Source organism: Balaenoptera musculus, chromosome 12, assembly GCF_009873245.2.
Source record: "Balaenoptera musculus isolate JJ_BM4_2016_0621 chromosome 12, mBalMus1.pri.v3, whole genome shotgun sequence".
In the NCBI taxonomy this organism is placed as follows: Eukaryota; Metazoa; Chordata; class Mammalia; order Artiodactyla; family Balaenopteridae; genus Balaenoptera; species Balaenoptera musculus.
The window spans coordinates 27,262,886-27,278,712 of record NC_045796.1 but is presented as its reverse complement, the minus strand read 5'-3'; the positions used below and the strand labels follow the sequence as shown (position 1 = coordinate 27,278,712).

The 15,827-nt window shown below is 37.7% G+C and overlaps 1 protein-coding gene across 3 annotated transcripts in view; it reads left to right on the top strand.

Annotated features, from left to right (window-relative positions):
• The window catches only part of PEX7 (peroxisomal biogenesis factor 7), a 91,000-nt gene extending 75,173 nt beyond the window's left edge, over window positions 1–15,827 (top strand). For 2 of the 3 annotated variants that reach the window (XM_036871977.1, XM_036871978.1), the window contains one exon: window positions 10,922–11,067. In XM_036871977.1, the coding sequence (XP_036727872.1) occupies window positions 10,922–10,990 (69 nt within the window). In that variant the 3' untranslated portion in view covers window positions 10,991–11,067. Of the gene's footprint in view, window positions 1–10,921; window positions 11,068–12,107 lie in introns of those variants that run through there. The other variant, XM_036871979.1, reaches the window with a different exon arrangement.

Sequence of the window (15,827 nt, the reverse complement as noted above, 5' to 3'; positions counted from 1 at the left end):
AAATTCTGAAAAAGCAGCCCAAACATTATGTTGCAATGTATTAAATAACAGGCTAAAGAAAATATGTCTTATTTACTCAACCAGCTTCCGGAAGGAAGTGACTACAGAGAAGAACGTGGTTTATTATGTTAATCAGTATGGAGTTTAAGTAAAAGTAAGGAAAGTGTTGACTAATATACTAAAAAAAGGTCTTTTCATTCATTCATTCATTCAACATTTATTTAGTACATACATATCAGGGAGTTTGCATAAATTCACTATGTAACTCCGGACACATGGCTGGTTTGCGTTTTGATCTCAGATTGAAGGAAACTTAGAGGACATAGGGATGAAATGTACTGCATTGGGTGCTTGCAGGTTAAGAAATAAATTTTCTACTTGAATATCCTTGGGCAGAAGATGTAGAGACTGGAGGCTCCTACCCTGTGGTGTCCACCTGCACAGTCACCGCAAGGGGAGAGGGTCACACAAGATAGGCCTTGGCAGCCAGCCTTCAAGAAACCCTAGACGGGAGTCAGACAGGAGCCAGAAAAAAGCCTCTCAAAAGATTAAGAGTTTCATCAGAGGACTTATAATGCAATTTAGTTACCTTTAAGCTAGAACTTTCAGTTTTTCATTTATTCTTTTTTTGTTGTTGAAGTATAGTTGATTTACAATATTCTGTTAGTTTCAGGTGTATAGCATAGTGGTTCAGTAGTTTGGCAGATTATATTCCATTACAGGTTATTTTAAGATAATGGGTATAATTCCCTGTGCTGTACAGTATGTCCTTGTTGTTTATCTGTTTGATATGTAGTAGTAGCTTGTATCTGTTAATCCCATACTCCAAATTTGTCCCTCCTCTCTTCCTTCTTCCCTTTGGTAACCGTAAGTTTGTTTTCTATATCTGTGAGTCTGTTTCTATTTTGCATGTATACCCATTTGTAGTATTTTTTAGTTTCCACATGTAACTGATATCCTATGGTATTTTCTTTCTCTGGTCTTCATTTATTCTTATTTATTCCACTGCCTAGAACACTTTCCTTCTCTCCATTGTATCCCTGCCCCACAAACAAAGGCTCTCTGGCTTAGGCATACTTCTTTAAGCCACAGCTTAGATAATATGTCCTCCTGAAAGCATCCACTTTCCTCAGATTTGGTTATAGTGATCCTTTTCCTATTTCTACTAGACCCTGTCATTCTTCTATCATTGTTCACATCACTCTGCACTGTAGGTGTCTATTTACTTATTCATCTCTCTGCTGGACTCCAGATCTGTGGGGACAGAGACGAGGACCATCTTGTTTACTGTAATATCTCCAGCACACTTCTGACACAGAAGAGGTGCTCAGCAAATATTTGTTGAATAAATGGATGAATATAAGTATATATGTATATGTGAATTATATTTTAGATAGCTTCGTAGTGCAGAGGAGTATTTTACTAACAGCTCCTGGGACATAAAAGAAAGCTCCCTATGAAACCTCTAATTAATACAGGCAGACCTCGGAGATATTGCGGGTACGGTTCCAGACCACCACAATAAAGCGAATATCTCAATAAAGTGAGTCACACAAATTTTTTGGTTTCCTGGCGCATATAAAAGTTATGTTTACCCTCTATTGTAGTCTGTTAAGTGTGCAATAGCATTAGCTCTAAAAAAAAGTACATACATTAATTTTAAAAATACTGTATTGCTAAAAAATGTTAATCATCATCTGTGCCTTCAGTGAGTTGTAATCTTTTTGCTGGTGGAGGGTCTTATCTCATTGGTGACGGCTGCTGAAGGCTGGGGTGGCCGTGACAATTTCGTAAATAAGACAGCAGTGAAATTTGCCGTATTGATTGACTCTTCCTTTCACAAACAACTTCTTATACTATGTAATGCTGTTGGATAGCATTTTTACCCGCAGTAGAACTTCTTTCAAAATTGGAGTCAATCCTTTTAAACCCTGCTGCTGCTTTGTCAACTAAGTTTATATAATATTCTAAATCCTTTGTTGTCATTTCAGCAGTCTTCACAGCATCTTCAACCAGGAATAGATTCCATCTCAAGAAATCACTTTCTTTGCTCATCCATAAGAAGCAACTCCTCATCCGTTAAAGTTTTATCATGAAATTGCAGCAGTTCATTCAATTGAATCACAATTCAATCAGGCTCCACTTCTAATTCTAGTTCTCTTGCTGTTTCCACCACATCTGCAGTTACTTCCTCCACTGAAGTCTTCAACCCCTCAAAGTCATCCATGAGGGCTGGAATCAGCTTCTTCCACACTCCTGTTCTTGTTGATAGTTTGACCTTTCCCCATGAGTCATGGATGTTCTTAATGGCCTCTGGAATGGTGAATCCTTTCCAGAATGTTTTCAGTTGACTTTGCCCAGATCTATCAGAAGAGTCACTATCTATGGTAGCCTTATGAAATGTTTTTCTTAAATAATAAGACTTAAAAGTCGAAATTACTCTTTGGTCCATGAGCTGCAGAATGGATGTTGTGTTAGCAGGCATGAAAACAACATTAATCTAATTGTACATCTCCATCAAAGCTCTTGGGTGACCAAAGTGCATTGCCAATGAGCAGTAATATTTTGAAAGGAATCTTTTTTCTGAGTAGTAGTTTTCAACAGTGGGCTTAAAATATTCAGCAAACCATTTTGTAAGCCGAGGTGCTCTCATCCAGGCTTTGTTGTTCCATTTCTGGAGAACAGGCAGAGTCAATTTAACGTAATTCTTAAGGGCCCTAGGATTTTCAGTATGGTAAATGAGCATTGGCTTCAACTTAAAGTCATCAGCTACATTAGCCCCAGATGAGAGAGTCAGTCTGTCCTTTGAAGCTTTGAAGCCAGGTATTGACTTCTCCTCTTGAGCTATAAAAGTCCAAGATGGCATCTTCTTCCAAAAATAACCTGTTTAGTAGTCTAAACATTGGGAATCTGTTGTTTAGTGTAGCCGCCTCATTATCTTAGTTTGATCTTCTGGATTAACTTGCTGTAGCTTCTGTAGCAGCACCTTCTGCTTCAACTTTTATGTTATAGAGAGGGCTTCTTTCCTTAAACCTCATGAACCAACCTCTGCTCCTCCAAATTTTTCTTCTGTAGCTTCCTCACCACTTTGATTTCTTCTTAGAATTGAAGAGAGTTAGGGCCTTGCTCTGGATTCCGCTTTGGCTTAAGGGAATGTTGTGACTGGTTTGATCTTCTATCCAGACCACTAAAACTTTCTCCATGTCAGCAATAAAGCTGTTTCACTTCCTTATCATTCGTGTGCTCACTGGAGTAGCACTTTTAATTTCCTTCAAGAACTCTTTTTTTTGCATTCACTCACAACTTGGCTAACTGGTGAAAGAGGCCTGGTTTTTGGCCTGTCTTGGCTTTTGACATGCCTTCCTCACTAAGCTTAATCATTTCTAGCTTTCGGTTTAAAGTTAGAGACATGCAACTTTTCCTTTCACTTGGACGCTTAGAGGCCATTGTAGGGTTTTTAATTGACCTGTCTTAGGAGTAGAGAGGCCTGAGGAGAGGGAGCGAGATGGGGCAAACGGCCAGTTGGTGGAGCAGTCAGGGCACAAACACCATTTATTGATGAAGTTTGTTGTCTTGTATGGTCATAGCTGTGGCACCCCAAAACAATTACAATAGGAATGTCAAAGATCACTGATCACAGATGACCATAACAAATATCGTAATAATGAAAACACTTGAAATATTGCAAGAATTACCAAAATGTGACACAGACACAAAGTGAGCAAATGTTAGAAAAATGGTGTCAGTAGACTTGATTGATGCAGGGTTGCCACCTTCAATTTATAAAAAACATAGTATCTTCGTAGTACAATAAAGCGAGTCACGATAAGATGAGGTATACCTGTATTCATGGTGCTCAGAAATTTCATTTATCCCCCAAATCCTATAAAACTTTTTGCCTTTACCCAGATCTCTGACCTCACACCTGATTAGGTGCTCGTTACCATGTTTGAGGCTCTACTCAAGAAAATCTTTGGAGGAGGAAAATCACTGCTCATACATGGATTCACTCATTCATTCATTTATTCAACAAACATTTATTAAAGGTTTATTATATACAAAACACAAGGAATACAGATTTGCTCAAGATATGTAATCACTGACTCTAAAAAGATCCTGTTTAGGTTTAGTTGTACAAAAGTGTTTACATCCATATGTGAATGTTGTTAGAAAACAGAAGCTATATTGCCCAGAATACTGTCACTTTCTTCTTAGTTGTCATAAAGCTTAGAGCCTAATTTATTGTGCAAGTGTGGTAATGTGCTCAGCTCTGATGCCTGAAAGATTTTGCTCCATTTGTTCCCTTTAGAACAGATTTTTAAAAAATCTGCAATTCCTTAATTTGGCCCTGTGGGTTTTAGCCCATTTAGAACTCACCAGGGTACAAATCTCAAATAAAATGAGTAAAATAAAAATATTGTTATTAACCATAGTTTAAATGGGTAATAAAATTTTCTAATGCGTTTAAGTAGAAATTCTGGATACTTGCTTACGTATCAATAGAATAAGATCAGGAAGCTACATAAACTTTTGGTTAAGAACGCTTCAGGTAGGACTAGTGTTTTTCTTTAAAGATAGTTCAGTCATGTTTCTTCTTTCTTAGTCCTCCTCCCAATTCACAGTCTTCCTACCACATATCAACCTACCAGATTTGAAGCTTAGATTCTAAATAAAAATGTGAAAATATGGCACAAGGTGTTTTCCATTATATTAGTGGCAAATTAACCTCTTCTTTCTCCTCAAGAAAGGAAGAGAAATTTTCCTTTAGAAGATTATTTGAATAATGCTAAATTTCTTTTTAGTCAACAACAAAAAATTCCTGCACATAAAGTACTCCCAAAGAACTCCAGGTTAGTGCACAGGACAAAAGTCCTGTTAATTGATATACAGTCAGCCTTCTGTACCCATGGGTTCCCCATCCACACATTTAACCAACTGCGGATTGACTATTAGGGGAAAAAAATTCCAGAAAGTTCCAAAGAACAAAACTTGATTTACCACACACTGTCAACTATTTCTGTAGCGTTTACATTGTATTTACAACTATATACATTGTATTTACATTGTATTAGACATTATAAGTAATCTAGAGATGATTTAAAAGTATATGGAAGAATGTATATAGGTTACGTGCAAACACTACAGCATTTTATATAAGGGGCTATAGCATCCATGGATTTTGGTGTGTGTTGGGGTCCTGGAACCAGTCCCCTACAGATACTAAGGGAGGACTGTATATCAGGGGTTCTATATTAGAGGTTCTCACTTCTGGCTGCATATTAGAATCTTCCCTACGTATTTATAATACTCAGCTGGAGAATGCTCTGGATTAACTTTTGGAGGGCCAGGGGTTGAGACTCTGAAGGAAATGATTGATTTTCTCTCCCCTCCCCTCCCCTCAAAATGTACATACCCACAAAATGTTGCATTGTGGACTTTCTGAATTCCATCTGTGGACCTTGGTTTAAAGACCCCAGGCTGTAGATCAGCCCTAGGTGATAGCAATGAAGCTGCTCCCAGGACCACACCTTGAGGACCAGTGCTATGAGGATGGCAGTCATCTGTCTTACCAAGCCCTCCAGGTGATTCTAATGCACACCAAAGCTTGAGAACTACTGCCCAATAGAAATGCCTCTAGGAAACTACAGTCTAATAGTATGCTTTTGTCTTAATTGAGGGTTGGGATGTTTATTTTAAAAACAGCCATGTGAAGAATGACTTGTATCTCTTGTAAATCCACTCTTTTGGTATTTAATGCTTTTTGTAGTGGAGGTATATTATTATATATTTCTCTTATAGTCAAGTTCTAGAAAAAACTTTATCTCCCCTGATGAACTGGTAAATTTATTATGCTATTTGCTTATCTTACATTATTGTTTGCATTTGTCAGCTTTGCTGTCAGAAGGTGGAGATAGAGCTCAGTTTCATACCCCATTTTAGCAGTTATTCTTAGCTTCTTTTTCCTAGTATAATTATCGGCCCCTTATCCCCATTTCATGTGTGTTCTTTTAATGAACTGGCTTTTCTGTGGCCATGTTAAAGGATAATTTTCAAAATGGCAGTCATGGCTCTCATACAAATATAGCATGAACATGTGTCAAAGACCTTATGTAACTTGTGAAGGATTTTACAACTAGCTCAAAGGAGCCTAAGAAAAAACACATATAGGCAATTGCTGAATGTGAAAATGAATTTACTAATAGGTGCAGAACTGGTCAGTATCTATAAGGCAGTAACATTTAATGATTAGAATCATCTCTTGGGAGACAGGATGAGGCATCGGTTGCATCTCCACAGGACAACCTTCATTTGCAATTTTAATGGCTGAGAATCATTTGATTACTATCAGTTTTCTATAACTTTAGAGTTGTAAAATAATCCAGTCAAAGACATTGGAAGGCATAGACCCCTATAGAATCAGGTAACCCTGTGGGGCTCTAGGACAATGCCAGCATTCTGCTGAAAGAACACCTAGCAATCTTTTTGCTGATTGCAATCTTTCACAGTTTTTCTTGACAACAAGGTAAGGAGCAAAGAAATGAGTCCTCATATAGGAGACTGAAATGGAGAAAGAGGATCTTCGGTAGATGAGAAAGGAGATATGCTGTTATCGTCTTCTCATTCTCTATGCTGAGTCTGGCCTTGAAGGAGTCTTCATGGCAGGAGTGCATTCCCAGGGATGGGAGGGAAAGATGGCTCATTGTAGAGAAGCAGGATGGGACCTGGGAAAGATCCCTTGCTGTGTTTGGCAAGCTAAAACAATGAGTGGATCGCATCCAGTAAAGCAGATTTTTTTATCATCATGTCATCTGCTTGTTTATTTTTTGGTCTTTTTGTTAACCCTTATTTTTAGCAAAGTCTTTTTTTTTTTTTAAATGTCTTTTAGGCTGGCCTCAGATAGGTAGTATGGGAAATTAAGAAAAAGCCCCATGTTTACCCTAAGTTATAGAATGCCTTTAAGGCCATTGGAGTGGTGATGGTAATTAACGAGCGCCCCCTAACCCCAGACCCACAGCGACCACACGGTCACCTTTCTTTACCGGGAAGTCTCTACAGTGCCTTCCTTAGAGAATCTGGAGCTGCATTGTTAGTTTACTAAAGTGCTTCTTACCTTACTATTATTTTTTTAATTGTTAGCTTTTTAAAACTTATAACACTAGATGGGGTTTATTTAATTAGTTAATGGAGAAATAGTGTTTGCATTAATTTGAGTCAGTCTATTCATAATTCTGTATCATTGCAGTTTTAGGTCTTTCTCATATTACCAATTAATGTAGTATAGAATTAAGAACATTTGCTGATTCAGTGGCCTTGACATCTGTTAGTTATAAGTTCTGAGTAATTAAGAAGCTGGATTGAAGGGTGCTAAATAGGGATTCAGAAAGGTAATTTATGGATACCTTATATTAGAAGCTTAAGTCTCATTTCTCTGATTCTCTTCTCCATAATAGTTGACACTTAACATGCAGAAAGGCCCAGCACTTGGAAAAAAATATACATAGATGAGACGAATAAATTTATATAATGATCTTTGTATTCTGTGGTATAAAAATTTACAATTGCAGGATTAGGCAGATGATGAGTGTCAGTTGGCCTTTTGTGAGGCACTGTTTTCAGTGGACAGACTCAACAGATTTAGGTTCTGGTTCCAACTCTGCTGCTCTAGTGTGGTTATGAGAAAAAGTTAATCTCTGCAGTCTTAATCTATAAAATACATTCTTTGAGCTAATCTTCCTTGAGTCATTGTTATGACATGGACCATGACATGGTCCATGCCCTCAAAAAGCTGAAGACATATGCGTCAATAAATAAGCACAGCTGATTATTATAGGTACAATGAATGACTTCACAGAGGAGGTAATGCTTAAACGGATTCTTCCCAAAAGAGGTGTCATCTCCAGGCAAAACAAGGTGAGGGGCAGAGGGAAAGGGAAGGAGAAAGAGGTTATTCAGGGGAGGGGATCAGTGAGAGGATAAGAGCACAGAGGCATGAACAAGATGCCAGGATTTGAGTGTGTGAGCCTGGTGCAGTGAGAATAAAAGAAGTGGATAGCAGCCAAATCTTGAAGAGTCTGGTTTTTAATGCTTAAATAAAAAAAGTTTGACTAAAAGGTCTCTAATGCTTTCTCTAGCTTGGATTCTGATCTGAGGTATTGTTAATGGATGATAAGGAGTTAGTATGTTTAGTATGTTCTGATTAATCTGAGCAGTTCCTGTGTTCTATAGTGACAGCCAGGTAATTAGATGGACCAGGACTGTGAGTTCCCTTATATAACTTTCATCCTTTGCAACCATTAAAGGACGGGAAATACAGTGCAAATAACTTGGGTCAAATCCCTCTCCTGCTACTTCATCTTTCATGTTACTATCTACATTTTTTCATTTCTTCTTCTTATTTTATTGTGGAAAATTTCAAACGTATAAAAAGCAAACAGTAGGATAAGGCACTTCCATCATCCAGCTTCAACAATTATCAACATTCTTGTTTTGTTTATTCCTCTACTCATGTCCCACTCCTCATTCATTATTATTATTATTGCTATTATTGTTGTTGTCATTATTATTCTTACTGTTTCTAGGTATCATTTACATACAGTGAAATGTACAAATCTTAGATATAGGTTTTTGACAGATACACTTGTGTAATCTACATCCCATCTCAATACAAAACATTTGCAAAACATTTCCAAAATTCCCTTGTACCCCTTTCCAGACCTTCCCTGGCCCCATCCCTCCCTCCAGCTGAAAAGACAAAACAAACCAAAGGCCTAATTTTTTTTTTCATCTTAGATTAGTTTTACCTGTTTTAGAACTTACATGATGGAATCTCCTGGATGTACTCTTTCGTTTCTGGCTTCTTTCACTCCACTTATTATCTGTGAGATTCATCCACGTTGTCGTGCCCATCAGTAGTTCCCTCCATTGTGTTGCTTAGCAACATTCTGTTGCATGAATTTACTACAATTTGTTACCCATTCTTTTGTCTGTCTTTTGGTTGTTTCCAGTTATGCAGTATTGTGAATGAAGTTGCTGTGTACATCCTTGCATACATTGCTTTGTGAAGATGTTTTCATTTCTGTTGGAAACCCCTCTAGGAATGGAATCACTAGGTATATGTTTAACTTTATAAGGAATGGGCAGTTTTCCAAAGAGTGGTTATACCAGCAAGGTATGAGAGTTGGAGCTGCTCTGCATCCCTGCTAACTTATGATATTGTCTATCTAAAATTAAAATTTTAGCCATTCTCATGAGTAAGTAGTGGTATCTCATGGTGGTTTTTATTTGCATTTCCTTGATGCCTAATGATGGTGAATATTTTTATGTGCTTATTGGTCATTCATATATCTTTTTTTATCTGTTAATACAAAATTTTTTAATTTGTGTTGTCTTTTTATTATTGAATTATAGTTGTTCTTTATATATTCTGGTTGCCAGATATATGTTTTGTGAACATTTTCTCCCACTCTGTGTTTTGCTTATTTGGTTTCTTAGCAGTGTCTTTTGATGAGCAAAAGTTTTATTTTTGATTGAGTCTAAGTTATCTAATTTTTATGGTTATTGCTTCCTGTTTAAGAAATCTTTACTTACCTTCAGATTGAGACTATATTCTCCTGTGTTTTCTTCTAAAAGCTTAATACCTTTGGCTTTTATATTTCAGTCTGTGGGCCATCCATCTCAAATGAACTTTTGTTTATGGTGTGAAGTTGGGGTTGAGTTCATTTTTTTCCATGTGGACATCCAGTTCTAGCATCATTTGTTGAAAAGGCTTTTCTTTCCCTGTTGGATTGTTTTGGTACATTTGTTGAAAAGCAGCTGTCCAAGTGTGGGGTCTCTTCCTGAGTATGTTCTGTTCCTTTGACCTACTTGTATATCCTTATTCCAGTATTGCATTGTCTTGATTACTGTAGTTTTATGATAAGTCTTGAGTCAGACAATGTAAGTAGTATAACTTTGTTGTTCTTTGTCAAGATTTTTGTGGTTATTTTAGGTCCTCTGCCTTTCTACTTAAACTTTGAAAGTCACTTTCTCCATTTCTATTAAAAAGCCTGCCGGGATTATGAATTATTTATAAATTATTTGGGGGGAGAATTAACTTCTTAAATACTGAACCCATGAACATGGTATATTTTCCATTTATTTGGGCCTTCTTTCATTTCTGTCAGCCGTGTTTTAGTGTGGACATTTTGCATATCTTTTGTTAAATGTGTTACTAAGTATTTTGTTATTTGATGCTATTGTAAATGAATTTTTTGATTGTAATTTAAAATTTTTTTCGTGCTAGTATACAGAAATATGATTGATTTTATATAGTAATCTTATACCCTGAGACATTGCTACACTCACCAAATTTTTAACACACAGTTCCTGAGCACCATGAACATCTTCCCTTCATGTTTTTATGTGACTTTTTGGACTTGAATGTCCGTATCTCCCATGTCTGCCCCTAAAGAGGGCCAGTGTGAATGCCACGGCATTTGTGAAATCTTCTGACACTGCCCCAGTTGGATTCAAAGAGTTCCTCTCCTGAGACTCTCTATTAGAGCACTTTCCACTTCTGGTTTTGAATGAGCCATTCTTTGAAGGCAAGAGCTATACTTTACCTCCTTTTTTATCCCCACAATAGCTAGTATGGTGCCTTGGTTCACAGTTTAGGAATGTATCTTTTCAGCATTTATCTCAGGACCTATAGGGAATTATGTAGCTCTGGCAGGAAATCCTTACAGGCAACTTCAATCAATTGGAACCAATCCCTGAAGTGTATCTTAAAAAGGGAAAATAGACCTTTTTTCAAAAACGTGTCCCTGTGTACTTCCTATTTAAAGAGATGTTCCCTGGTGGATGATCTACTTACACTCTAAAAGACTCAGGCTTTTCTGCCAGTTTTGAACATTTGTAGATTATGTTTCCTTTTTGTTTTCAGGTGGCTGACTGTGCTTGGGATGAAACAATAAAGATATATGATCCTATTTGTCTTACCATGCCTGCTTGAGATAAACTACTCCATTCAGAAACAAAGGATATGACTGAAGAACTGCTTAGCAGGAAATAAATGATTGATAACATAGAGTTTATGTTTTTATATACTATTCAGATTTCAAAATTTAAAAATTTATTCTGGAATCAGTTTTGAGGAAGCTGATAAAGACTTTGGCTCACTATTTAAGCCTGGTACATAAGCCATGTTTCTTAAAATCCTAAGGAATATTGAAGTTATGGTATATCTTGTAGTGTTTATTAAAATATAACCTTTCTAGTATAAAATGGATTAAATATGAGAGATCTATAGATTATATTGACAGTGATATATTTCATTTTTAATTTGATATTTTTGATGAAAATATAATCACTGCTGTTGATAAAAATCACAATAAACTGCATCCCTTGATCATTTATGATTTTATGACACCCCCAACAAGGTTACTTTTTCTAATATGGTATATATGTGTAACACTATATAATATAGATATATCTGTGGTTCAGTAACAGGGCTCTAATAATCACTGATTTATTCCGCAGTTATTTATTGAGCATCTACTGTGTGCTTGATACACGGAATGAATGAGATTCTTTCAAGGACTGGTGTCTGTCATGCTTTAAGAACATGGATTCAGAGAGTTAAGAGGTTACATATATTTTACATTTATTCAAATATTTTTAGATATTATACCCATGACCCTATGTCTCTCTTCCTATTTCTCTACAATCAAAATTTTTAAAAACTGGTCACTGGGCAAAAAGTCTTAGGTCCCACCAAGGTTTCAAGCAATTACCCTTGAAACTAAGTAATGAAAGCCCTAAGTAATGCTATAAACCCTCCTTACTACCTCCCTAAGTCTTGAAAAACCTTTAGGTGTGATGACCTATAAAAAATTAGGTTAAAAGGGAAAAATAGACAAGGGAAGAATAGACAACCTTGAATAACACTTATGTTTTTATATAATATTAAAATAAAATGTGTTATAAATGGCAAAAATTGTCATTAAATTTTTAACAACTTTTTGAGATTTCTTTAAAGAGCAAAATATACTTGTAGTAATCAGAACAAAAATAAATGTAAATATATGTATATTGTCTAATTTACATATTTCCCTGTTTACTTGTTACAGAAAAAAGATTAAGACAGCTTACAAAATACAAAAACAAGACCACAAGAACAAAACGAGACATAAAGTGGAGCCAGGAGTGGGCTTGAAAATATATGCCTTAAAGTCCTAGAAAGTTGCTACTGGCAGCATAAATGGGAAGTCTGGTCAAGTACACAATGCTGCCCAAGGCCTGAGGGCAAGGACTTCGTCCTAGTCCCTGGCTTGGCCCTAGCACCATGCCTGGCACATAGAAAGTGCTCAATGAATATTTGTCAAATGAATGAATGGTCTCACAGAAAGTATAACTCTTTTCAGTTCTTAGACCAATCAGTGCTAATTGTTTTTGAGAGGCCCCCACAGAGAGGACACTGCTTCACATGAAGGTCGTGTAAGGAACAAGGTGCTCAAACACATCCTGCGATGTGTCACGATGATTAGGTTGGTTCATAGAGCTGCTTTGTGTTGCATGCAGTTCAATAAAAGTGGGTTCACAGTGAATGTTCTCTGTATCGGCAGAATTTATAATAGACCTTTTAAAATACCTAACCCAGATCATATTTACAGTGAAATGAAATTACTTATTTTTCTTTTAGAATGCAAGAGATTTTATTAAAATAATCTACCATGTATCATTTGAAACAAATACTTGTGATTTTAAAAACTAATATCTCTCTTGATTTATTTCCCCTCTATTTTGGGGATGTTAGAGATGTCTAGAACCCTACCTTCATAATACTTAACTCAGGTGCTTGGAGTCTCTCAGTCTGAAGGAGGGTGGGTGAACATTTCTTCAGTGAGTTCGCTGAGCTAGGACTGGCAAACTAGAGGAAAAGGAGCTGGATTGTGTCCTGAAAGGGAATGCACACGATTTTTGAATTCTTGGTAATTCACAAACCGAGCAGCCTCTGGACTTTAGAGGACAACCAGTCCTCATTCTTCTAGTTGGGAAAATTAGAATTTGTCTCCTGGCAACTGAGTTCTTGGGTTTCATCCTGCCTGCCCCGCCAAGCTCCTCCTGCACCTGCAGTGACGACACAGCACTGAGGAGTGGATGCAGGAGAGGGGAACCCAGGTCACTGAGCGTCTTCTGTGACCTGGGCATTACGTGAGATGCTTTCTGTATCTAATCCCCTTTAATCTTTATAACACCCCTGCAAGGAAGCCCTCCCATTTTCCAGACAAGGAAACGAAGGCTCTCGGGAGTCATAGTAGCCAGGAAATATGGAGCTGGAATTTGAAATCTGCTGTGACTGGATCTGGTCCTGCCATGTGGCCACCTTTTCCTAGGAATAACAGAAATTGGCCCACTGAGAAATAGTAAAGCTGTGGGACATTCTGGTGACTAGATCCTGATCGTTCCTGAGAAAACTGGCAAAATTGTGTTTCCAAGTCTAAAGCGCTAAGAAGCTGACCCGGGGTCTGGGGTGACCCTGAGGTATGTCAACCCCAGGGAGACCCAGGCTGAGAGCCAGCTGTCCCTTCTGCCTTTGGCAGTGAGTGTTCTCTGTATATCTTAGCTATAATTTGGCTCTTCCAGCAATGAACTCATTAATTTCTTACTTAACTGGCCTCTTCTTGAAAGAGATAATCCGCTTACATGTTTTTGACTTCCATACTGACTACTCCCAAATCTCCTGCCTTCCCCACTTGGGTCTCCCTCAGCCTTTGCACTCATTTTCTTTCTACCAAATTCATCTTGCTCACCAAATGGGCTCCTCCTGCACATGCTTTTTTCATTTGTTGTCAATACTGTCCACCCAGGCGCTCAAGCTAAAGACCTAAATGCCATCCTTGTTCCTTTCCTTATTCCCACCTCTCCAGTCCAAGGCACATCAAATAGGTCACCAAGTCCTATCCCTTTCACACCCTAAATACTTCTCCATTCTGTCTCTTCCTCTCAATCCAAACACCACTGCCCTCGTTCAGGCCATCATTAGCTTTTCTCTGGACGATCACAGCAGCTTCCTCAATGCTTTGTCTGTTTCAAGTTCTGTACCCTCGGAGCCATCCTCCTCAACACAGCTGCCGGAGGCTGATCCGAAATGCAATCTGACTACATCAATTTCAGTGTAAAACTTTTCTCTGCTTATAGGATTGTCTACGGGAAAAAGTTCAAGCTCACTAACCAGGCAGCCAAAGTCCTCTGGGGCTAGCCCTTGCCGCTCTCTGCAGCATTGCTTCTCTCCACATTGTCACGGACTTTGTGCTCCAGCAACACCAGTGTGCTCACAAACTCCCTGTGTAAATAATGCAGGTTTTCATTTCTATCTTAGCTTAAGGTAATCCATGTGCCTGGATTACCCTGCTCTTGGCTTGGCAAATTCTTACCCATCATTTATTTGAAAGTCATGTGAAATGACTAAAGAAAAAGTTTGACAACACACAAAAATTAAAATAGCAGAACACACTCTTAGCAAAGCTAAAAGAAGACGTATTGGAAGAATATATTTGCAGCATACGTAACAAATGATTTAATATCCAGAATTTATAAAGAGCTCTTAAAAATCACTAAGAAGACAACCAAACATAAAAGCAACAAAGGATATCAATAGGAAAACAAATATTTAATATACTTCAAAAGGATACTTAGTTGAACTTTGTCTCATTGATGACAAAGAATTTTTTTGCTTATTAGTTTGGCAGACATTTAAAATATTGATAATATCCAATATTGGTTAAAGCGAAAGTACTGTTATATACCTTTTTGGAAGGCAGTTTGGCAATGAAGGTTTTAAATTAGCTGTTGACCCAGCAGTTTCAGGTCTAGGATTCCCTGCCTGTACCCAGCCTCCCCCACCAAATCCTTACAGAAGTGTCTAAGAACAAATTTCCAAGTGTAATCATTACATCAGTATTTGGTAAAACCTAGACGCCTGTCTGGAGAAGAAAGATTATATGATAGAACAGTCATTTAAAAGAATAAGGTAGAACTATGTGTGCTGACATGGAAAAACAGACTGTTATTGATATGTGTATTATCTACTTCTGTGTAACAAATCACCCCAAAACTTAGCAGCTTAAAGCAACAAACATTTATTTATCTTACAGTTTCTAGAGGTTTGGAATCCAGGAGTAGTTTAGCTGCACTGTTTTGGCTTAGGTTTTCTCATGACATTGCAGTTAAGCCGTCACCTAGGTCTGCAGACATCTGAAGCTCAGCAGGGGCTGAAGGGTCAGCTTCCAAAGTCACTTACATGATTGTTAGCTGGCCTCAGGTGCTCACTGTGTAGAACCCTCCACTGGCTAGCTGAGTGTCCCTACGACATGGCATCTGGCTTTCCTCCAGACTGAATGATACAAGAGAAAGAGAAAATTCAAGATGGAAGCCTCGGTCTTCTGCACACTAATCTCAGGAGTGACGCCATCACGTCTGCTGCGTTCTACTGGTCACTCGGACCGACTGTTGTACAGCATGGGAGGGGTCAACAGGAGTGTAAACATGAGGAAGCCAGCCATCTCTGGGGACTCTCTTGGAGGCTGGTTACCACAATATGCGTTTATAGACAAATGTGTATGATATCCTAATTTTATTTTTTTTTAAAGGGAGAATTATGTATGTATACATATATGCACAAGAAAAACTGAAAGGTTCACGCCAAACTCTTAACAGTATCCAGCTCCGTGTAGTGGGTCTGGGGGTGGGGAATATTGAAGACAGCATGTTCACTTATTACTTACAAAGTTTGTTTTCCTTTTATGTACTATAATGAGCATGTATTACTTTTACAATTAAAATAATGA